Here is a 24,141-nt window from a genome sequence, read left to right as displayed (position 1 = left end):
CGCTGTCGTCGACGGGCCGGGGCGCTCGGATCGGTCCGTGGAAAACGAACGCCATTACAGCTGTGCGCGGACAAAGAGAAACCTCCGACTGACCTCTGACCGGAGCTACCGCTGGGGCCGCAAGCCGGGTTATAAGCGGGGCTCGGGGCTCGCGGGGGGCCGCGGCCGCTTGTGCCTGGCGCGCATCCTCCCCCGCACGAGCGCAGATCGACGTCCCGAATGACCGCACCCGTGCGCTCTCTGCTCTACACTGTGCCGCTCAGCTGTTCGCACACACCGACACACTGCCCCCGCCTCCGTCGCCCCACCCGCCCGCAGCGCGCATCTTCCCTCTCACTTGCTCGATCCTTTCGATCGACAAACCCAACGATCGAAGCCAATTGAGGCCGTATTTATTAGTAAATTGAATCGATTTACATCTGGAAAAAGCAATACTTTTAAACAAAATGCGCTCTAAAGTCTTATTTCATCAAGGACGTCCGACTGTCAAACGCGCGCATGCATGCTCTATCTCCCTCGCACGCTTTATTTTGATTATGTCGACTGGTGACGGCCAACCGTCGGATACGTGCGCCCGTATGTGATCGATACTCTTTCCGCAGCGCCGTCTTGGCTTAAATGACAAGTGTCATTTTACAACACGTAACGTCAGACTATGTTTGTCAACTAAGTTACTAAGATTATCAAAATTATTATTTATCATCCAATATTATGCCACCGTTTTTTCCAACCCACAAAACAATTGTAGAATGTACAATCTAGTAATCTTTAGCTCACTTTTTATGATAAATACAGTAAATAATATAAGCAATTTAGATACAATGTAAAGGTAAAGGGGAATCCTACATTATTCCTCAAGACCCAAAAAATACCGAGAGGCAACTTTCATAAATAAGTAATGTACAGGTTGATCCAATTGTTGGCGGCACTGTAAATCAGACAACTATCAATAATGATGCGTGTTCAAAATGTCAAATGATAGTTTGCCACAACACATTTACGAAATAGATCGCTTAATCACCATTTGCCCAATTGTGTACACAAAAAAATTAGATTATGGGCAATTTCATCGTTCTACTGAGTGAAATTTTTGAAAAGATTGGAAGCATAGCTGGCGCTAAGAAACACGGGACCCGAGGTAAGAATCAGGTACGGGGCCCCCTTCCAAAAAACTTAAAGTAAAGGTAAAGTAAAAATTAGTACATGATGCTATCATTCCATTTAAGACTATATTTAATTAGTCATCGTGCTATCAGTGTATTATGATAGTTGAATTTAGATGAAATCTTTAACCAGAATCAAGATGTAATAGCATAAATAATTATAATCTTTACTAACACTTTAATTATCTGACAACAGCCTAATATGTGTTTTACTGAATTGGAACTAGAAGCAACCAGCTGAACATCAAAAATATATTTTTCTTTGAGGTAATGTTTTCTTTTTTTAATTCATGCGTTGCTCTTTTATTTTATAGACATAAAAACAGCAATATTTTAATTATTTCCCTTTTAAACATTTAGGCAATTACTTTAAAGTCGCTATGAATATTCTATTGGAAATAATCAGGGCGGATCAAAGGATTGAATTGACCCGGGCGATTTGGATAAGGTGAGTAGATTTTGAAAATATCAAAGGATATTTTTGTTCGTTTACGGATGCTGGTGGGAGCTAAAAAAAAGATCACTTCAAAACAAAAATGTCTAAGGTGACCTATTTTTGTAACTCCCACCAGCATCCCTAGTTAGAATAGATGAATTTATAAATTTAATTTTAAGAACATGAATGAAGAACAAAGGAGGATCATTTTTGTAGTGGCCGTTGCATCGTTCCAAAGAAATATCGGGCGATACTTGATTTGCCACTGGAAATTAATATACATTACCAAAATTATTTGTTAAAACATACTGTCATGCTTTTATTTTATATATTAACAGGATAAGCTATTGTAGTTGCCTTTATTTTTAGCTTCCAACACTCGATGTTAATTATATCATTGACTTCGAAATAATAGATTATCTATGTATTATTCTTAATATTAACTAATAGTTCATTAATTTATTATTTATGCAGAGAAAACTTTACTTTTTCACTAATCTAATTAGTAGTTTTTTTATAAATGTGTTTTTTATGAGATTTAATTATATCACGGTCTTTTTTATTTATAGTTTTTATTTAATATGTGTTTATTTTTAAATTATGTTGTAGTATCGATTTGCGGACAAACCATGGATTATTTCAGTAGTTTTATTTAATACATACGAGTATTAATTATGTATCCATCAACCAAAAAAACATATGAAATTACAAGTCTTATTAAATATTTATACATTAGTGTTTTTTTTTTAATTTTATTTTACTTACTTTTACAGCTTAACATATATGTTCCACACTCTATAATACTTGCATTGTATGTTTCATTTTATATATTATTTTATAAGTTTCATCACTTTCTGACTTAAACTATTAGCTGATTAGAATTTCCGTGAATTTTTAACCCTAGCCCCTATTTCACATTGTGTCAGACACCCTTATCACAGACCGTCACAATTCCGCTAGCACCTCTCCTTTTTACTCTAGTGATTTTTTAAATAGCTGCTATGTTGAAACAATATGATCGATTGCTTGGCTATCTAATTTGGCCGAACCCTTCGAAAAAAAAATACGCAATCTATTTTGGTAGTTATTGTGTCGACAAAAACGTAATAGTGCATATACTATATAATTTAGTTTAATGTTTTTAATTATTTTATACACGAATTAAAGATATAATTAAAGTATAAGCCTATTAGGTTCAGGGTACCATTTTCGAATTGTTGCGCTGTTATTAGATTGTTCACCACTTGCTTGTATAATAGATGTTGATTGTATTTACCCCGTTGTAACGCATATCATGCGTGTCTAGATGTAACATTTTGTCAATATCACCTAAAAATTTGAATTAGACTAATCTGGAAAAAATAAATTAAATTTGTAATATATTTTATAAAAATACGTCTTAAGCAAATAATAAAGATGTCGATGTAGGTAAGGGCGCATTGTGTGGTGATGTAAAATAAATAGTAGTTTGTTGCTGTTCCCACGATTTATGTTACAGTGCGTACGTAAGATGTTTACCTTTCCATTTAATTTTTGAATAAAATGTTTGGCGGTCATGGCCGATTCTACAAATGTTCACGAAAAGGTTTGCGATCGCCTCTACCAGCTGTTCAAATTGTCTTTCGTAGTTCCAAGAGTGTCCGCTAGATGCGCCACTTCTTCTCAGCTGTGAACGATAACAAACAATCCAGGATAGAAAAAAAACAAAACGCCATTTTGAAAATGGCGTTTAACCCCATTTTGTTTGATTTACGAATGTTCATGTCAGGCATATGTTTCAATTTCAGGTGTTGATAACGCGCGATTATTGCGGATGTCAATGTATCGCGTTGGTAAGTCGAAACGCCAACTATTCGATCGCTGCGCCAATTGCGTTATCCGTTTCGAAGCCAAGGTTAGGTGGTTTTATTTATAAACCGATTCGATGGAACTTTGAATTCGATTTTAAAAAAGAAGTATGCTAAATGCCTCGACTTTGAACGTCGGTTAACTCGTATGCGCGTTTAGGGCTTCGCGGATTTAAAAATAAACAGACTGTACGCAAATGTCAAATTGACATAATATTATGCACATAACATGTTATTATCTTTCGCACACTGTTGCGCGTTACATAATCATAATCAAATTAGTTATTCTTAAAATAACTCGTAAAGGTTTCCAAGTCGTATACAATTTGACATTTATAAGTTGTCACTTTTGTAGAATTATTACAATGATGAAATTCGTCCAAAAAATAATAGTCGTTAATATTATTATTTGTTTACCAACTATACTACAATATTTCGAATGAAATTTTCAAAACCTTATAATTAAACAATATAATACTTATAATTATACCTGAGTGACTAGTGTCGCTCCAAAATCCATGGTTTTTTATGTGCCTTTGTTTTGTTTCGAAATCCGAGACAATGACACGCTTCTTCTTAACAAAAAAATGCTTTTATGCATTAGAAAATAGATTGTTTATCGGTTATATCTACTATGACAGAAATACGCAGAATTCGTTCATTGACCGAAACAAAATGTTGGAAAGGCCCACCCTTTATTATCGTTTAACGCTTATCTCAAAAGCAGGTGTGCGTCGCAAATTGTAGTGAAGTTATAAGTTACATTTTTGTGTTTGTTGTATCAAGACGCAAAGTTTTATCTCGGTCAATTCAATAGTTCGATCGCTGTTAATTTATTTCTAGTTGTTTAATTTATACACAAATCTGCAATAAATAACAACGATACAGATCCAATCTTATGTATATTAAATTCGTTTCAATCATTACTAGCTATTGTATGTACTAAAAATTCGATTGCGATTATGAAAGTTATTATTACATAATTAAAATAATTACTTTTCAATGAATGCACTAATTGGTTAAATAAGGAAATATCGGTAAAACCGAAAAGAAAATCACTAATATATTTGAATATTTAAATACTTCTTCAATTTTTTATTCAATATTCGAATAGTTGAAAACAACGACTAATTGAGAAACCAAATTCCAATATAAAAACTATAGCTCTTAAACTGTTATCTATTTCATTGAAACCATTCATACGATTGATCATTTTTCAAAAACTATTATTTAATTTACAGATAAAATATATTTTAACTTTAAACGTAGATTAATAATCTGTTGCATAAATCAGAGAAGTATATATGTTTTAGGATGGTTTAATAATTATTTAAGAAATAGAAAGCAAAAGTTAAAATACATAATGCCTATACAACAAAGATAATAATATCTCATGGTGTACCACAAGGGTATAAATTAGGACCGTTATTGTTTATAAAATATACTAAATATAAAAATAACACCTGTTTGCTGATTACTGGTCGATAGATTAAATAACGAATTGAGTACAAAATAAAGACGATTAAAGAATAATGTACTTGATTATCAGTTATAAAGAAATGTTAGATAATAATATAAATATACTTGTAGATAATTATAGTATAGATATAATTAATTGCTAATTTAGGAAAATTATAGATAAAATTTTTTTAAGTTAATGTAATAATTTTATCTATAATTATTCCTAAATTAGCAATTATAACTATAATATAATTATAAAAAAATAGGTATAACATAAAAATGTTATTACTTTACATCACTTTAATTATTGTGCAACAATATTATACATGATTAATGATTCAGATAAGAAATTACAAAATAGGGCAGTAAGAGTAGTTTTTATTAAAAATAGATTTACTGATTGTAAAAGTATTATTGAAAAATTGTATGTTTGAGGAATATTGAAAATGAATACTTTAGATTTTTATGTAAGAAAATACGACATGAATTTGTTAATATGTCTTGGACAAACCACATAAATAAAAATTTAGCGGGTTTCATTAATGGAATAGAGAAACACCTTGTGCATTAGGTATCTCAATTATAATAATACATATGTAGTTTTGCTTGTTTCCATTTGTCTTATTTTGTATGTATATAGGTATATTTTTGATTTTGTTTCGTTACATTATTCACTTTGCTATTAGCTAAATAAATAAATAAAAAAAGTATGTATTTCTGTCTCCGAGTTCGAAATAAATGAAGAATCGCTAAAATGGCGTAAAACTACCGAATGTTTCAAATTGTTGTGTTAAGCTGTTTCGAGTGAAGGGTCAATATATGATTCTTGATTTTCTATTGTAATATATTGCTAAAGCTTCTTGTGAGTATGTGCGAGATTATGAGCGCAAGGTGCGAATTATTGAGTGCGAAACAATCATTGACAGGCCTAAATCTAGTACTAAATTAAATTCCAACATTATAACAAAATTGCCTCATCAATGATAATTTATTTCGTGCCGTTGGACCGCAACAGGAAAAGCAATAATGTCATTTATGTAGTGCTATTGGATATAAATAATATTTTTTAAACATATGGGTATTTTCTCTAGCGCAATAAAATTGTTTTCACTGGCGAAAAGTACTCAAAAAACTAAGCTTGAAATTTTTTATCACATTTTAAATATAATAAAAGTTATGCTTCTAATAAAGTCGGACATTTACAATACCTACTAGTATATGTTGATCGTTACGCTGTTGTAACGCATTGGGCTAACGCCCGTCATATTAATATAGCAATAATAATATTATCACCCTAAGATAACATTCTTTGTTTCGTCATACAAAACTGCATTACCAAAATTATTTTACAGCATATCATATTTTTATTACTCAGTTAAGTAATAAAGGGTTCAATCACACTCATAACCGAAAATAGAAATGGAGGTTATTCATGTGATTAATAATTCAATAACCTTGGCATTGTTTTCTTTAGAGTTCGTTTGTACTATATTTGGAAATTTTATTTCACATGCAAGCCTTGAATTGTTTTTCAGTTCAGATTTTCAGGCAGACATACAAGTATTGATTAGTATAATGTTACTTTACCATAACTAATCTATGTTGTAAATCACGGGGATGGGTACGGGTCTGAAGCGATTTCACACCACGGCCACACTTGTATCACCATAGAAACGGTAGTTTGTAAACATAGACTATTGAACTTAACAGTTTCGTTGCATTCATATTCGCGTAGTTTTAAGTCGTCCCAAATACAGCTAACATGTTGGGGGATAATTTAGCCGATAAAGTGACGGAATATCACATTTTGAATGAGCAATTGATGTCAAAAGCTTTGGCATTATTGGACAGTGCGAATAACATAATGGTGAGTGTAATATAATATTTTCATAATATTAAAAATATTAATTGCAATGTTAAAAATAGGGTGCCCATGATACTATTGAAGCAAAGAATAGTTTGAAGAAAAATCATAATTTTCAATTTGAGTCTTTTGACAGTACACTAGCTTATTGTAACAACGTGGATTTTTCAAAGTTTAATTCTGATTCGTTTGTCGGATCGGTCAGTAACACTGATGAATTGACGGTGAAGTATAATAATGAAAAACCAGAGGATAAAATCAAGTTTACTTTTCCCGTCGAGTACGGAAAGAACGAGTGCGATCTTTTGGATTTGGAGACTGATAACGTTTCGGAAGTTGACGAAGAGAAAAACAGACGAAAAGATCAAGAAACGATTGAACGAATTGTTGAAAATCAATGTGCTTCCGATAATTTGGTGCAGCGACTTTTGAAGACTAAACTTACGATACAACAGAATTCAAATAAGGACAATAAAACTGCCGAACATCCAAAGACTGATAAAATCGACGATAAAGTGCAAAACACCTGCGTAAAGGTATTGAAGAACAAGATTGAAACATTAAACGATGAAGTGCATTCATGTCAAGACAAGCTTAAAAAGAAGGTTAAATTTCTATTTTATTAATTATTTTATTGTCTGGGAGATCTCTATTGTGTCTTGGAGATCGGAATTAGTGATTATTATATAATTATAGTTCAGATTCATCGCAGATTAGGTTATCCTAGATTTTCCTATTTGTGATGACTAAATAAAATATTGTACATTAATTTGAACTTATTATGATATAAAAAAATGTAGATTTTAGAATGCGAGGAGTTGTCTAAGCAAAATATGACATATCAAGATAATAAACTGCGATTAACAACGCAGATTAATAGTTTAAAATCTCAACTCTACAAAAGAGATGAGAAGTTATCTACATTAAATACAAAAATACAGGTAATTTCATGAAATATAATAATACTATTAATATAATACAAAAATGCGCTTTGTTTTCAGGCGCTTGAGACTGAAAATCGATCGTTGAAATCGGAGCATGACGCTCTAATGAAGGCCACGAAGGACGCGGCTCAAGAAATTTCAGGTACAGAAGTAAGACTCACTAGAGCACTCAAAGAAATATTAACACTTAAAGAAGCACTAAATAATTGCAAACAAAGCGAAAAGGTAACGCTGAATATTTGTTAATTTTTGATCTACACTGATTGTGTTGCTCATTCGTTGTTACTTTATAAAGGAAGTCAAGGAGATCTCGAGAAAGCAGTCGGAGAAACTGGCGTCGGGGATAGCAGCTGCTGAAAAAAGAGAGAAGACGTTATTAACGGCAGTCAAGAAACAATCGATATTGATAGACAATCTTAAGAAGCAAGTTGTTTACTTAATGGGAAAGATGGATTTGGACGCCTCGGAAAGGCATCTGGACCGCATTCTTAAATGGGAACACAAATAAAAAATAAATTGACGCATTTTATCGATTTATTATTATAGTCAATTATATCACAGTTTGTTGCGATAGTCACAAGCATCGCAAGTTGAAAAAGATTATCCTATTGTAGGTTATAACTAATTTTTATCCCATAGTTTTATAGGTACGACTCTGTAAAATTATACATAATTCATGAGCATCAAGTTTCAAGATGTTTTACCTTAAAAACTGGAGATCGATATATATATAAATAGCTAATGTAATAAGAAAAACAGTGAAGCGTACTTTTCTGTATATACATATGTATAAATAATATATAATCTTATCATGGAATTATTTATTTTTATTACATAACATAACAATCAATTATAATTATGTCCGAGGTAGTAATAGATCGAGAAAACTGATTACATTGTACAACACAGTTTCAGATACTAAGATACAATAACCCAATTTTTATTTTTATTCATTTCAATTAATGATAGTGATCAATTATGATGAGTTTTAGTCTCTACATTGCAAACAAGGATTATTTAAATAAAGTGATATTATATGAATTATGAACCCTACAAAAAAGTAATTTGTATTAACCGCTTGGGTTCTGCACATGTGTGGGATTTTCGATTTTCAAAGATGGAATAATGTATTCAATTTATTGTTATTAAATTTTTAAAAAACATGTTTATTTCGAGTAAATGTTCTTAAAAAATAAATATTTTTATTTTAATACTTATTATTTACATAAAAAAGAAAGAAAATAATACCGATTTTTTAACAACTTTCGAAAAATATTTCAGGCTTCAAGTGGGAAAGGTAATAAATGAGCAAGTGTAAGAAAAGAAATTGACTACTGACAAATAATACACAAGCAACTAATTGTTACTCGAAAATATTTTTTATGCCTTTATAGATTATACTTATGATGAATATACAATTATTATGAATTTATTCTCTAGGTAACATTATTGGATTGTTAAAAGCTATTTTTTCATATTAGAAATCAATACAAAACTGCTAATTAATATAAAAAATAAAGTGATTTTTTGTTATAAATGATAAAACTGACTATTAACAAATTATTAGCAATTAATCAATATGATTTTGAGTAATTTTTATAAGAACAGTAATTTATGCATTATAACATATTTTACCAAAAATAATTATGTCATAGAAAAATACTGATTATTTTAATCAGTGCACTAGTTAATTTGGTTATTGTATTTTGTAGAAAAAATATATCAAATACGTTGTACAATGTTGTATATATACACACATGCTACAGTGAAGTTATATTTTCGCTAGGATGGCTTTCATAAATTATGTCACAGGTTTAGGGGGGGGGGGGGTTCAAAAACTATAGTTAGTTTTAGATTTTATATTACAACAAGTTGGGTTTGGTTAGATCGTTTAGGTTAGGTTTGGGTTTGAGCATTTTGGCCTTAACAGGTGTACAGGAGTTAGCAAGTGGTGTTCACAACTGTCAGTTGAAAACCACCACTTATAACCCCTCCCCTATAAATGATAGTTTAGGTGGCTTCTGTAAATTGACACAGGTTTAGGGGGGGAGGGTCATTGGAATTATGAGTATGAAACGAACAGAAGTCTGGCTCAATGAAATCTTGTTACATATGATGGAAGGGAGGGGGGAGTAAAAAATTCACGAAAAATCTGTGACATGATTTATGAATATAACTAGCACATGTCAGATAAATTGTATTTTCACTAGTAAATATATATATTTACCAGTGAAAATGTATTCTGATATGATTTCACTGAAAGGCCAGTGAAAAATATATTATCACTGTGACATATACATAAACCTTATATAATATATTTATCATTTAAATATTCCTTAAATCTTTTATGAAATTTTGACAATAAAAGCAGTAGACTGATTATATAAGCATATAATACAATATAAAAATAAATACTTAAAACAATATTATTTTATTAGAAATTCTGGTAAATAGCATAAAAATCAAAACCAAAAGTTTTTAAATCTGATATTAAAATTTTCATTATCAAAATTTCTGTTCTAATTATCCATTTATTATATTTGAATAAAAGTTATAAATCTCCATTGTAGTTTACGCCCTCTATACCGATTCCGCAATTTGTTAAAAAGTCAAATTCTTTCCTTGTCTTTAGAGCTTCGAAAATGTGTCTGATAGATATCTCATTTTTGTGTCCATTTTCACTTCTGAAATAAATATCACAATATTATTATCAAATACAAATTATATTACTGAGCAAATCGAAAATAGTTACATGTTCCAAATTTTAGTAATTGGTAACGGAGTCTTGCTATCATCGTCTTCTTTGCCAGGTTCGATTTTGAAGTTATTTGATAGTTTACAATCACTTTCAACTTCTTGCTTGACAGGCGATTGAATTTTATTTCCTTCGTTCAGGCATTTGAGATATTTCATTCCGACAGATTCGTTTGAGTTCACAGCCTCAATCTTGACGCAAAGCGATCTTCTTATTAGGTCTTCGGCGAAACTCTTACAGACCGCTAACATCATCTTATGAATCAAACTGCAAACGTATCCGTTTCCTATGTTATGACTGCGGATCTTCAAACCCAGATGATCCAACTCTTTCTCTATATACTGACATTGTAGCATTTCATTGTTATCTCTGAAAGGCAGCATTTTACTATTAGAGATTTTATTTACTGTGTGATGTTTTTTTGTTAAACTCTTAGATTGATTCAAATTATCACAGATATCAATTTCATCGTCTGAACTGTCGGAAATGTAATAGCAATTTTCGTTTTCCAATGAATTGTCGTACCGATCGTCTATCTTCTCGATTTTCACTTTAGTGCTCTCTTCATTTACGATATTGAATAACGTTTTCGAATTTATTTCATATACACTATCAAACGATTCTTTGATAGCAACTTTATCCTCTATCGAGATAAATCGGTTGATGTCTATCTTGACCCGCGAATTAGCGGCGATTCTGATAGGAAAGTAACCGTGATACTGACCAAAAATTATAATCTGTTTCGTTGACCATACATAGCTGTTGTCGAAGAAGTTTCTCAAAAAATTATTGATCAATTTAGCTCGTGTCCACTAAAAATAATAATTAAAAAATAAGAGTCGATTCTAACGAATTGATTTTGATTTATGAAAACTTACAATTAAATTTCTTCTTTTGACAATATCTAGATGAAAAAATTCTTCTGCGCTGGCTACGACGTAAGGGAAGATTTTATTATATACTGAAGCTTTGGCCGATCGATCGATCAACGGCATATTTTTTAACATGACATTAATGGCACATCTCATGTCTTTGATCTTAATTAAACCGGACCATACTGCACATATTATATTCAACACTTTCTTTCCTGTTAAAAAAATATTGTCAGATGTCTCCTCTTCGAGAGATACAGCATCGTTTATTGATATAACGTTCTTTAAAATGTATACATATTTGCTCACTCTCTCAATATCCCGAGTAAACCCACTTTGAAATAACGATATTGTACTTTTCGTATATTGTTTGATCAGATAGGCGTTGACGCAAGTTACATTTTCAACTATCACGTCTCTATCTATATATTTTGAATCACTTTCAAACAATTTTTCTACCAGAGATTTGTTCAATTCGACGAACTTTTCAATATCAAAATTTATATTATCGACAATGGTGTTTATGCCGAATCGTTCATACAACTCGGAAAAATAACTCAGACTCACTAAACTTTGGATATGAGCAAAGATAACCTTCTCCAGTTCGTCGCAGTGATCTTCAGAATTGGTAAAATTGGAAGTATGTATAAAATACGAATGATCATTGTAAACGTGGAGTTCTCGGTTGTTTAATTTGTGATCGTAACCATTGTCTAAATTATAAACATTCAGGGTTGTCAAATCTTCGCTGAAAACGCCGTCATCTTCCACATTTTCATCTATTTCCATAGGTTCTTCTTTGATGTACACGCAATCGCCGTCTTCCTCCGTTTTTGTACTTTGTAAATCTTCGTAATATATGTCTAATGGTTCAGATTTCACTAATTGTAAATTGATTAAAGGTGCATTGTTATCTATTTCATTGTCAGCATTACTATTGTTGTCGTCCATGCCGATATCTTTGTTTATATCGATCATAGTCTCGTCAGTATACAGCCAAACATCGACTACCGTCTCGCCGCCTGTAATATAAAATTTTAATCAATTAAAAATTCTAATAATATCAATCATTCTATGTAGGATCTCACCTAAAGTTTGTATACCAGTATGGTATCGATCTAGCTTGAGGTTGTGAATTATATTGACAGGTTTATTAAAAACTTGGTTTTTAAAATGCAGTCTTAACTTCACCGGAAACTCTCCCCAGCCTCGTTTAGATAAATGAAACGGAGAAGATCTGATTGTTTTAAAATAGCATTAAAATAAGGTAAATAGCATAAAAAACGATAAGGCTTACTTGAGCTTAATAATATTTTGCGGAGCATACGAATCGTGTAATTGAACAGTGATAGAATCTACAATATGAGATATATCAGGAGTTAATTTAGGTCCTCGTACATACAATAACCATCGGTGAGTTATAAAATCATCTTTAGAAGTTGGCATAATATATTTCGAAGTATTTCCTATAAATTATATATTTATTTATTGAATTATTAAAGAAGTAAGACTTAATTATAACAACACTCACCTATGATGATTCTAAATTTTTTCTTCTGTTTGTTTCTGATAACTGGATCTATTTCTAAAACTCCAATATCAGCATCTTTCGGTCCAACGTACATTGGAATTTTCATAGTATTATTAGAACCGCTCTCTACGTTATAAGCTTTGGCAATCTCTCCGTATTGATCATTTTTGCAATTAATTCCTATTTCCGTTTTGATATTCGGTCTTAACGATTCGTAATTCGCATCGACCGGTATTGTTAAATTGTTCACAGTGGAAGCGAGAGACTAAAATTAAAATGTATATTACTATTATAGTCTTTACATTATAATAAAAAAATATTACATCAGGATCTGGTTTAAAACGTTTTCGCATCGGTCTCAACGGGGATATATCTATCGGAACATCGTCTAATTTTTCTTTTGCGGCTTTTTTCACGGCCGGATGCAATCGCTTCTGTTCGTCGCACAAAAGAGATAAAACCTGCAAACGCACACTTTTGCTTAGATAAACCTGTAATTTATCAATTTCAAACGTAATAATATACCTCAGATTTGCCTTTGGGATCTCTCGTACAAGACAGCTCTCTCTGAACATCGTCATTGTTCAACTCGAATTTTTTGGAATTGTAAAAATTATTAACTACGGCGTAACGCAATTTGTGGAATGTCTTTCTGGCCAACAGTAACCTTAAATTAAAACGAACGTTAAATGTTTTCATAGCAACGGAAAGAATTTGCAAAACGCACCTCTCGTCCACCGTTGCCAGAGTTCGCTCTTTACTTTGTATTTCGTTCTGCAGCTCTTTTTTGATAATCGCCTTGAGTTTTTCGACTTCGCGGTCTCCCGAAGACGAATCGTCGAAACGCTTCGTCGGCGAAGAGTAATCGGGATCCCGGTATTCGCACAACTTTTCGTCATTTTCGTCCATATTGGCGACCAGAAATGTAACGAATGACACAAACTTAGAAAAGGTCGACGATTCGAGCTTCCGTATTGAAAATTTGAAGTTTTTCCATTACTATCCGAGGGAAAAAACGACATTTGCGACCGCGCGAACGCGACTAACCTCTATGTTTTGACGTTTGTTTAGCCCACGGTTAGGCCATAACAGCCTTTATATTGATCATCGTGTTTTAAAATCTTATAGAATTTAAATACTACCGAATAACTTTAATAGCAAACTAATTTTTTATTATGTTATACCGCTTTGTCAGAGTATTTCGCAAGAGAAAGTGGGTGGGTGAGTATATTCCCTTTTGTACTTTTCGAGGAGAGATGAGAGAGCTTCACACAAAATGTCTGCGTGATTTGTAAAATTGTAATTAATCAAATAAAATCATATACCATGGAACGGCATTATAAAATGCATGAAGATGAAGCTTAAGATTGAACAACAGTTACAGCACACAAGTTGTGTGCATTGTATTGTGTATCGAGAATTGCTATTTAGCAAAGCTATAATTAAATGTATGGAAGATGTGTAATTAACAGTAAGAACAGTATTTAATGCAATTAATACCAGCAGTAAATTGTCGAACTTGTTCAAGTCTATATGTCACATAAAACGACGAAAAACATAATATATTGCTCAATTACAAGCACATCAGATGGCCAAGTTTCGATACCATAAAGATTTAAGTGAAAATTATTTTTTTGCCGCGTATTAGTTGGATAAATAAACAAGTACAAAAAAGTAACTTATCAATAATAGAAACCGTGTTCAACATAGACAAATTAAAAAATGACCATTTCTCTATTTTATCTTCTTTTAGCGATTTATTAGAAAAAAATATTAACGAAACCTCTAAATTAAATTAAAATTTAAAATAATAGAGTGTCTTGAGTCTCTTGAATTTTTGAATTGAATTTTTTAAAATGATAAAATGATGATTTCATAGGACTACAAAGAAGATTAACATAATTTTCAGTATTCAATTTAATTAAATGGGCGAACGTCAAATATGCGTTATTTGAAATGAGTTATGACTAAGTACTTAAAGACCATTTCAATAATACAAGTAAATTTTTCCTACAACTATATATTGAGAAAGATCATTGAAAGTAATGCATTTTATTAAAAATAAATATCATATGTAAACATAGAAGCAGCCAAATGTTAATTTAAACAATAAAAAGAAGCATATTAAAAATTGGTGCATGGTCATCGCGGGTGGCGTTCGGGCCGCGTCGGGTGCGCGATGTGCGACAAGGCAGGCTCCAGCTGCCCGGGGCTGCCCGGGGGCTCCGGGGGCAGCAGCGAGTACTGGCAGGAGAGCAGCAGCGACGCGGAGGACTGGCAAGCGGACGGTTTTCATGGGGGCAGGGTTTCGGGGCGGCCGCGCCCCCGAGCTCTGCGCGACAGGGAGCCACCGCGCAACCAGCACCTGCAGCAGCTGCAGCTCCAGCAGCAGCAGCTGCAACAGCTGCAGTTGCAGCAGTCCACCAGCGGCTCCGACGGCGACTCGGTGGTGCTGCTGGTCGACGGGGCGCAGTTCTCCGTCAGCCTGGCGCTGCTCACGGCCAAGCCCAACACCATGCTGGGGCGCATGTTCGGCTCGGGCCTCCAGTACGCGAGGGCTAACTCCCGTGGCGAGTACGAGGTGGCCGAGGGCATTTCGGCGCCCCTCTTCCGCGCCGCGCTCGACTACTACAAGACGGGCGTCATCCGCTGCCCTACCACGGTCTCTGTTCAGGTCGAGAGAGCCTTTTCTTTTTTACAAAACTTTCATATTGTATTAATAGATTTATCTTTTAAACTAATAATTACAACTACGAGGAGTAGAAAAATAATATAATAATAATAACATCTCATCAAGGTTAATTTCCCTCCAATCGTTCCATATTAATCTTGAAGATAATGTCATATTGGATATAATTTGAGGAAACTTTTGTCATTTGACCAATATTGAAATTTAATAAACTTAAAAGTTACTAATTTGAGATATTGTTTAAATCAAATTTTTGCTTCCGATTTAGACCGATAAGCCTAATTTCAATATCACTCTCTTCTCTATTCTCATTGGAAGAGACAAAATCAATAAAATCCTCTCCATCACAATCACTATATTCAGCCATGGGACTTTGATCAATGAAAATTTTTTTAAATATAAATAATCAAAAAATGTCACTCGTAAAACTGAGAAAAATGATTCTGACCATCTTTCAAAATATTTCTCCCCATTTGATATAAATTCTGACCATCTATTATTTATTTTGGCCGCTTATATTCTGACCTTTCAATATAAATTCTAGCCCATGTAATATAAACTCGAAATTACACATTATTGCTTTGTTGAGTCATTGCTGTGTTTTTTTTGTTGCGTATTTCTGTGTGTATTTGTATATAACTGCTGATTCACTTCCTCAATCGGTTTACTCATCTCACTCTTCAATTTTTAAAACAACTATGTTACTTATAAACGTACAATTCATCTTTCTAAGAATTTATTTAGTAATTGATGCGAATCATGATTCATCTTTGCTTTGTAAAGAACTTAACTATATGTATTTTTTATAAGATGCAATTCAGAATTCTTAAATTTAAAAACATCCGTTTTGTATTCATTATGTACATGGCTCTGGTTCGAGGGCCCAGACTGATTTTATAAAATATTTCAATTTCAAAATATGTTAACTTCTTTAGCTCTGAACACAATTAAAGCCCTGAAAATGTATATTTCAGTTCTAATAAACAGAGCATTTTACCCGGAGCCGGAGCATGGAAATTTGTACTACTGCGCTGCTCCAATATTTTATGTTGGGTCCGTTTTAGAAGTCGAAAACTGACCAATATAAAATTGTTTCTTATTTCAAATCCTCAAAAATTAGTATTATTTCAATGAAGGTCTTATGGAAATGGTTTGCCTAAGTTAACACCCAATCTAAATTTTATTGATAAATTGTGCATAAAAATATAGATCAATCGCAGTGTTGTCAGCTCCTGCTGAATTGTTCGAAATAATTATCCTTAGATACGTCTTCAATCGCTTTCAGCAAGTTTTATTGGACCAACAGAATGGGTTTTGTCCCGTCTCTTCCACTGTTGCTAACCTTGTCTTTTAGCAAATCAGTAACAAAATCTAAGTAGACGTCGGATTTTGAAAAGGCCTTTGACGTGATTATTATTAAAAAAAATTCTCGAACCTCGATTGTTTGGATGATTTAACTCGGCTATTCTCCTCGAGTTATTTGAACCTATGGTGGCTGATTTCATCTTTTTGGGGGTTCCTCAAGGGTTCAACCTGAGACCTCTGTTCTTCGCGTTATTCATTAATGACATAAATACAACAGTTACAAAACAACTATCACTTTTCATAAGTCAGAAGTAACAAAATATTGCAGTCACGTTTGGTTATCTAGCATTCATTCTACGACTTTCTATAAAAATAGTACGACTTCCAAGAAGTGGTAATTAAAGAAGGTACGACAAAACTGAATTTTATCAATAGAAGAACGCAAAAAACCATTATCACTTCTCAGAAGTCAAAAATCCACATCAAAAGCAATAAAATCGAGCCGGTGGCGCTGTGATGGTGCCGACACGATTTTAAAGCTTTTGACCTGAATTTTTGACTTCTGAGAAGTGATAATTGCTTATTCACTCTCCTATTGACCAAAATTCGGTTTGAATATACTTCGGGCAATACAAGCATAAAATTGTACCATCACCATCCTAGTGTGTTTGCTCGGTAAGAATATCTACTATATTTTTAAGTCAAAGAAAATCACCGAGCATTAACAAATTGTCAACACTGCCAAATTTGAATTAATAACAATGTTTATACTTGCAAAATCAACAGAACCATCTGTTACTTTACAGCAGGAAGCTAATAAATTATAAAATAATATTCTGATTACTCTTTGATTTTTATTCATTTATTAGTTTTTGCACCTTTTAACGGTTTTGTACTATCCATAGTTTACTTTGCTCTTTTAAAACCTAGAAACACCCCATCAGTTCTTTAATTCTTATTGTACAGAATCTAGAAATCTTCAGGGTTGCGGTAGAAGAACAAACTGACTACGACTTCCCATAATATTTTCGATTAATCATCGACACTTTATTTATGCTCTTCAGGCTAAGAAGTTATGAAGTAATTGCCTTATAGAATGGATTTATTTTGTGTAATATTTTTCTTATATAAAGATTTCAGTTCTAAGAACACAACCTTTGGATGACTTGAAAAAAATTCCATTAATAAGTCACCCCTTATCTCAACTTTTCTAGAAATATTTTATCTCTTCATTGCCCAATTATTTTATTTAGTACGTTTTTTATGACTTTGTCTAATGTTTTAGGGCTTATTTCAGCTATTTCATTATTAATGTTAATTTTCAGTTGTATTGATCGTGGCTTATTTTTGTACTGTTTTTCTTGAAAACGATAACAAAACAGAAATCCGAATAGACTGTTGCTATGTTAAAAATTCTCATTTATTCTCTTTGAGTTACTATAATCAATTCAGTTTTGATGGTAGATTGTGTAAATTTTCATAGCTTGTTTTATATCGCTCTTACCTTTAAAAATAATAATCAACAAAAAAAGTTGCAAATTTAACCCTTTGTAAGTTAATTTATACACATTTGCTAATTTGTTCGTATACACCTGGGAGTGAGTTAATTTTACGTATTTTTCCATAATTATTTCTGTTGTTACTTATTTATTAGTATTTTATATTGCATTTATAGTAAAATTATAAAAAGAAAAAAGTAATTCTTATCATTTTATTGCTTTAATTTATTTTACTACTTTTTTATTAGTATGTTTTAATAATATATTTTAACATTATTAAATTTCATTAATTTATTTTACATATTTTTTATAAAATATTTTTTGTTATGTCCATTTAATTCGTACTTTTTAATTTTTTGGTATTATTTTACATTAAATCAAATTTAAATATATAACTATCTTTGGTACCTCAATACAGTGAAAGATCGACCACTGTACGTGTACGACGGTACCGCTGAAAGGGTTTAGCCTTAGATTCCTCTGACTTTTTTCAAAATTAATCAGCCACAATAATAAAAAAATTTAACATAATAAAATAAATATTGTAGGTTTTATTAGCTACTTAATGGTACAAATGTTCGCTATAAATTCACTTGTTTATAATTACGTGATAATGCTTGATTTCAAAAATCGCTCATAGTTCTTCAGAAAAGTTCACGGGTTGCGCTGGAAGGCCGAATTATCAGATCACCTCGCGTTCCAAAAGTGTATTTTGTTATACTAGATGCTCCTTGTGAACATCAAAGGGTTCTGCGACAGAGCGAAAGTTCCAAGCAGGCGTCTCAGAAGTCTTCCTGCTTTCCACGGTTTATAGTCCTCATGCAGGTGTCATATTTTAAGTTTTCTCTTGCTATCGTCTCCTTTGCAAGGTGCAATATGGTTTGCAAACTTCCATAATTCTTGGTCACACTTGATTAGTTAATATATCTGCGTGTAGGCGAGGGGTCGTTTAGATATGAGGAGATTGTCTTATCATCTCGCTTCGCTTTTTGCCAGCTTAAAATATTTCGTTTATTGCACTTGAAGAATCTAATGCTTTCTCCACACTCTCTGGAAGTAGGCCATGGTTGGACAAGGACGGAAAATATAATGTGTTAATTCGGGGCTACTTCGGTCGAGCTCGGGTCTGCCCGCTCTAATGTATCGGCGACCTCGACCATATTTGGTAGACCTTTGGTTCGGTAACTTCCAGAGAGTGTAGAGGAAGCATAAAAGTAACATGTATATTTTCAATGTGTTATATTAATCATTTTCATTTATTTAAATTAAATTAAAACCATCGTAACCTAATAGGTTACCCCAATGCGTCACAATGGTCGAAAACAATACATTGTATTATTGCAATACACAAAAGAAATATAATTAAAAATTACATAGTCAAATAAAAAAATCATAAAATATTACTATTATATGATGCGAACCGGACCAGCTCCTCGTAGCCGATATTAAACTGTGCAATGCCAACGTATTAAGGAGTCGAATGGCGACAGCCATAGACGAGCCGCAAGTGCGGACATATTCCATAATAATAATTGTGTATAATATAGATGATATAAACAAAAATCCAACATAAATTCTTACAGTCTAACAGTTTCTTTTTAATTATATTGTACGCGCCGTAATTGTGTTGTGTCTGGTGTCAGGATTTGGTTGTATATCTTGCTTTTATTGTATATTGCTAGTTTGGAGTTGATAGCTTTCTATATTTTATTTCAAGTTCTTCTTTTTCTTTTTTATATGTTCCTTATATACTTATAGTTCCATGTTTATAATTACGCCTTAAAATCTTCATCTTTCTAGAATTCCGTATTAAAAAAATTCCTAGATTGCTTTTTTAATTTTAGCATTTGCATATCTATTTGTTTCAGCAACAAATTTACTGATCAGGGAGTTTGTAAAAATGGCTGAATAGTCTGCTGATTCCAAACAATTTGTTGGGCGATTCGGCTATTCCAAATTACTCTATTTCCAATAGAAAAATTGTTTTTTGTTGTGAAATGTTATTAGATAATAAACGCTACTTCTTGTCAAATCAGTAGATGTTGAAGGTGTTGGGTTGATTGGTCTTGAAGGTCTTATATTTTGCCATCACTATAATTATTCTCGATAATTTTCACTTTTTTGAACAAACGTATTCATAAATAAACAATGTTGTCAAACCTAAAAAAGTTCCTCATAATCATTACTATCGACGTAATCAATTGTTATTATCATTAAATTTGAAAATAGAACTTTCATTTTTTTTATTGTTTTCCATGGTGATTATTTAACTACTTTTATTATTATAAATTATCACCTATATTGGTCAATCAATGTGAGTGGGAGCAGCGTCAGAGAACCGTTACAAAAGCTAGTTCACGACAAACTACCCCAAAAATATTGGACTATAACAAACTAAAATAATGAATCTATTTTTTATCAACCTTAACGGGGTTAATATAAATGTTTTTCAAAACGTTGCAAAGCTTTACTGCCATTATCGAAAATAATACTATATAGAATTTACCCCCGTGATCGAGAAAGCGGCGAGTTAACTTATACCTGCTTTCGGCTAGACTGGCCCACGAAGCTGCTTAACAAAACCGTTCGGGCCGGAATGTCTGTCCCAAGTAGTACTAAGAGTTAAAATAAAAAAATGTTTTTTGCATCAATCAGTACTTTCTTTCTGAAAGAATATATTTAGCAAATGTGTTACTATTATTGTTATTGCATTTGACATAATTTTAATAGCATTTTTTTCTCAAATCTTGCACAGGAGCTGAAAGAGGCGTGCGACTACTTGCTGATACCATTCGACGCTAGCACAGTCCGCTGTCAGAACTTGCGCGGGCTCTTGCACGAGTTGTCCAACGATGGAGCTAGGCGCCAATTCGAAAAGTTTCTGGAGGAACTCATCGTGCCGCTGATGGTGGAGCGAGCGCGTCTCGGTGACCGCGAATGCCATGTCGTAATCCTCATGGACGAAGACTCCGTCGAGTGGGACGAGGAATACCCGCCGCAGATCGGAGACGAATCTCTGCATGCAGTGCTCAGCACTCCACTGTACCGCTTCTTCCGCTACATCGAGAACCGCGACGTCGCCAAGCAGGTGATGAAGGACCGCGGACTTAAAAAAATAAGGCTGGGCGTCGAGGGCTATCCGACATACAAGGAGAAGATCAAGAAGCGCCCGTGCGGGCGCGAGGAGGTCATCTATAATTATGTTCAGCGACCGTTCGTGCACATGTCGTGGGAGAAAGAAGAGGCCAAGAGCCGCCACGTCGATTTCCAATGCCTCAAGAGCAAGTCGGTTACGAATCTCGCCGAGGCGACCGCAGACCCCGCCCTAGAACCGGAAGGGGCGCCGCCGGCGGAGAGAGAAGCGCCCCCGGAGTCGGAGCGCTGACGGTCCGCGCCGGCTCGTCTGCGACGGCGGCCGTTCCGCCGAAAGGACGCCGAGTCGGACGACTCCTCCGACGCTGTCGCTTCGCTCCGCGTCTCGTCGGCCGTTCGCGTCGTTTCCACGGTTGCCTCTTGAGAGTGCCGAAGTTTCGTTTTGACGCGTGCGACAATCCACGGCGATAGATAAAACCGGAGTGAAACGCAGACCTGTGTCAAACTCACTTTGGCTAAAAATTGTACGAATTCCGCGATCGGATCGACCGAAGCGATTTTTTATAAACGACATATTTGAAGTAATAATACTTTATTTATCTATATATTTGTACGCTCGCGTCCATTGTATGAATATTTAAAAGTAACTCAAAATCGTACATATAAAGATGTTTTATATACTATTAAAATTATCGTCGACGATGCGAAAATTGATCTGAGAGAGAAAGTATTATATGGGAAGGTCACGTACCGATTGTAAATGCACAAACGTCTTTCCATATTCTTTTTATATCGATATACATATTTTAATTGTTATTTAAATATCCGATATATATATTATGTATATGAATTATGACATTATATTTAATTTAGTTATTATCTTTAAATATTTTCACCCGTGAATAAAAACGTATTCAATATATATATATTAATCCTAGCTTTGTTTTATTGAAGACTTTTATGTTTCTTTTGTTGTAGATTTGATTGTAAAATAAGACTTAAACTATAATACATAACTTTATATATGTTAATTTAACACAATATCAGCTGTGCAAATTGCTGAAAAATATTTATACAGTATGCCATAAGAAGCATCCAATAAAATTTATGTTTCCAAAAGAATTATCGGTAAAATATATCCTTGATTTTGTTAAAGTGGTCAGTATTTATTTTCAACTAAAATTACACACTTAATTTACCGCACAATTTTTTATTTATTCGTTCTTGAACCATTACAAAGTCATTTAAGTCATAATTGTAATAAATCTTTATAAAAAGAAGCCTAAACCATTTGTAAATTATGCAGACCGACTCAAATTTAAATTGACCTCTCAATATTCATAAAAACCATTGACCAAATACACAAACCTACATTTAATTTAAATTTTATTTTCTTCATATATTTGTGGTGATCGTAACATTTTCAAAGACTAGGATAATATTCGCAACAAGACTGAGCATATTGTTATGAGAAGAAGGGATGCCAAAATTCTTGATACCGAACTTCACTTCGTACTGCTTTCAAGTCGACACACCGGTGATGAGTGTAAAAAACTATACGAATGTCGCAAGTTTGTAAAGGAGTTCAGAGATAACGGTTATACATCAGCGCTCATAGTGGTGAAATTAGTCTTGTCGGACAATGAAGAGATTGAATATGAAAAAGTAGACGAAACACTAACCGATACTAATCAATAAGATTATTGTTTTCTTTCCGCTGACAGGCATAATTTTAAGTTCCGTAGACTCGTTTCAAAGAATTAGCAAGTTTCAACATAACCTAGTATTTCTTGTACAATTTAAATAAAGATGCACATATTAACTTTAGTTAATACTTAACTTTAGTTAATATGTGCATCTTAGGCACTAAATTTTTGAATGATTAGTCAGTCCGTGAAAGAAAATGATATGCAAAATACTTTCTGTATTTTGAAAACTATTACAATAACAGTAAACAAAGAAAAGCGAAGTTAGTATTAAGACTTATGTCCATTGAGAATGTGGCAGCACAACTATTATCTTACAGAAATATGTTATTGTTGTATTTTATGCTATTTGATATGATAAACTATTATTTTGTATCTAATACAACAATATGCTATTGTGCTAATACTTACTGCTGATATCCAGTTCCTATGTGATGATATTTAATTTAAGTGTCTAGTAACTTGAGATTGCATTTTTACTACATTCTAATTATGTACTGTAATATCACATAAGGTTAGGTTTTAAAATATTAGGAACTAAATAACTACTTCGTTTTAATTTTGTATTTGATTGTTTCGCAGAATTATTATTAAATGATTGAGACTGATCTCTTAAAATTTTAAAATCATAATATTACAAGCCTTTCATTGTTCTTCTCGTAAGAATGTATAATTTTGTATTTCAGATTTTGTATAATAAAAAAATAAGAAAGCACAGTGTGTTTTAATCAAAAACCTTCAATTAGAGAACACAGTTTTTAAGGTTAGTTTCACCCTAAAAATATATATAAACTTTTTTGTTTCATATTTTTTTTAATTTTAATAAGCTCCAGATTTTAAGAAATATTATTCAAACGTAGTCATTATAAATTTTTATCAAAAGTATTATTTCCATTTTATAATATTTTTACGTAAACGTTGATTACAAATCTAAAAAAATACAGGAAAATTCATACATTAAAATTTAAGTAAAAGC

General features: G+C 32.8%; 3 protein-coding genes across 4 annotated transcripts; 2 read left to right on the top strand and 1 right to left on the bottom strand.

Annotated features, from left to right (window-relative positions):
- The first annotated feature begins 5,341 nt into the window (after positions 1-5,341).
- On the top strand, positions 5,342-8,240 carry LOC148228762 (uncharacterized). The gene is made up of 5 exons (XM_088200729.1): positions 5,342-6,774; positions 6,834-7,376; positions 7,572-7,712; positions 7,773-7,940; positions 8,011-8,240. The coding sequence occupies exons 1-5, from the start codon at positions 6,670-6,672 to the stop codon at positions 8,221-8,223; spliced, it is 1,170 nt and encodes a 389-aa protein (XP_088056855.1). The 5' UTR covers positions 5,342-6,669; the 3' UTR covers positions 8,224-8,240.
- D12 (YEATS domain containing 2 homolog D12) lies at positions 8,232-13,953 on the bottom strand. The gene is made up of 9 exons (XM_088200710.1): positions 13,601-13,953; positions 13,399-13,540; positions 13,197-13,334; positions 12,874-13,138; positions 12,640-12,808; positions 12,431-12,579; positions 11,349-12,364; positions 10,468-11,282; positions 8,232-10,399 (listed from the first exon to the last, which is right to left on the bottom strand). Exons 1-9 carry the CDS (start codon positions 13,780-13,782, stop codon positions 10,267-10,269), a joined length of 3,009 nt encoding a protein of 1,002 aa, XP_088056836.1. The 5' UTR covers positions 13,783-13,953; the 3' UTR covers positions 8,232-10,266.
- Positions 13,954-15,017: 1,064 nt separating this feature from the next.
- mri (BTB/POZ domain-containing protein mrityu) lies at positions 15,018-22,396 on the top strand. 2 transcript variants are annotated; one of them, XM_088200731.1, is made up of 2 exons: positions 15,018-15,535; positions 21,122-22,396. In XM_088200731.1, exons 1-2 carry the CDS (start codon positions 15,053-15,055, stop codon positions 21,749-21,751), a joined length of 1,113 nt encoding a protein of 370 aa, XP_088056857.1. In that variant the 5' UTR covers positions 15,018-15,052; the 3' UTR covers positions 21,752-22,396. The 2 variants fall into 2 exon arrangements, with proteins under 2 accessions (XP_088056857.1, XP_088056856.1); XM_088200730.1 differs by having other exon boundaries at positions 15,018-15,547.
- The last annotated feature ends 1,745 nt before the right edge of the window (positions 22,397-24,141 follow it).

The sequence above is a fragment of the Plectrocnemia conspersa genome, unplaced genomic scaffold, assembly GCF_051122295.1.
Source record: "Plectrocnemia conspersa isolate PC_06_02 unplaced genomic scaffold, ASM5112229v1 ptg000012l, whole genome shotgun sequence".
Taxonomy (NCBI): Eukaryota; Metazoa; Arthropoda; class Insecta; order Trichoptera; family Polycentropodidae; genus Plectrocnemia; species Plectrocnemia conspersa.
This window is presented reverse-complemented; position numbering and strand designations above follow the sequence as displayed.

Excerpts from the sequence above, each read along its gene's own strand:
- mri (XM_088200730.1), top strand. The coding sequence starts at position 15,053 with ATGTGCGACAAGGCAGGCTCCAGCTGCCCGGGGCTGCCCGGGGGCTCC. Across the intron at positions 15,548-21,121 it reads CTACCACGGTCTCTGTTCAG|GAGCTGAAAGAGGCGTGCGA; the intron begins GTCGAGAGAGCC and ends AATCTTGCACAG.
- D12 (XM_088200710.1), bottom strand. The coding sequence starts at position 13,782 with ATGGACGAAAATGACGAAAAGTTGTGCGAATACCGGGATCCCGATTAC. Across the intron at positions 13,335-13,398 it reads ATCCCAAAGGCAAATCTGAG|GTTTTATCTCTTTTGTGCGA; the intron begins GTATATTATTAC and ends GTGCGTTTGCAG. Across the intron at positions 11,283-11,348 it reads TCAAAAGAAGAAATTTAATT|TGGACACGAGCTAAATTGAT; the intron begins GTAAGTTTTCAT and ends TATTATTTTTAG.
- LOC148228762 (XM_088200729.1), top strand. The coding sequence starts at position 6,670 with ATGTTGGGGGATAATTTAGCCGATAAAGTGACGGAATATCACATTTTG. Across the intron at positions 6,775-6,833 it reads ACAGTGCGAATAACATAATG|GGTGCCCATGATACTATTGA; the intron begins GTGAGTGTAATA and ends TGTTAAAAATAG. Across the intron at positions 7,941-8,010 it reads ATTGCAAACAAAGCGAAAAG|GAAGTCAAGGAGATCTCGAG; the intron begins GTAACGCTGAAT and ends TACTTTATAAAG.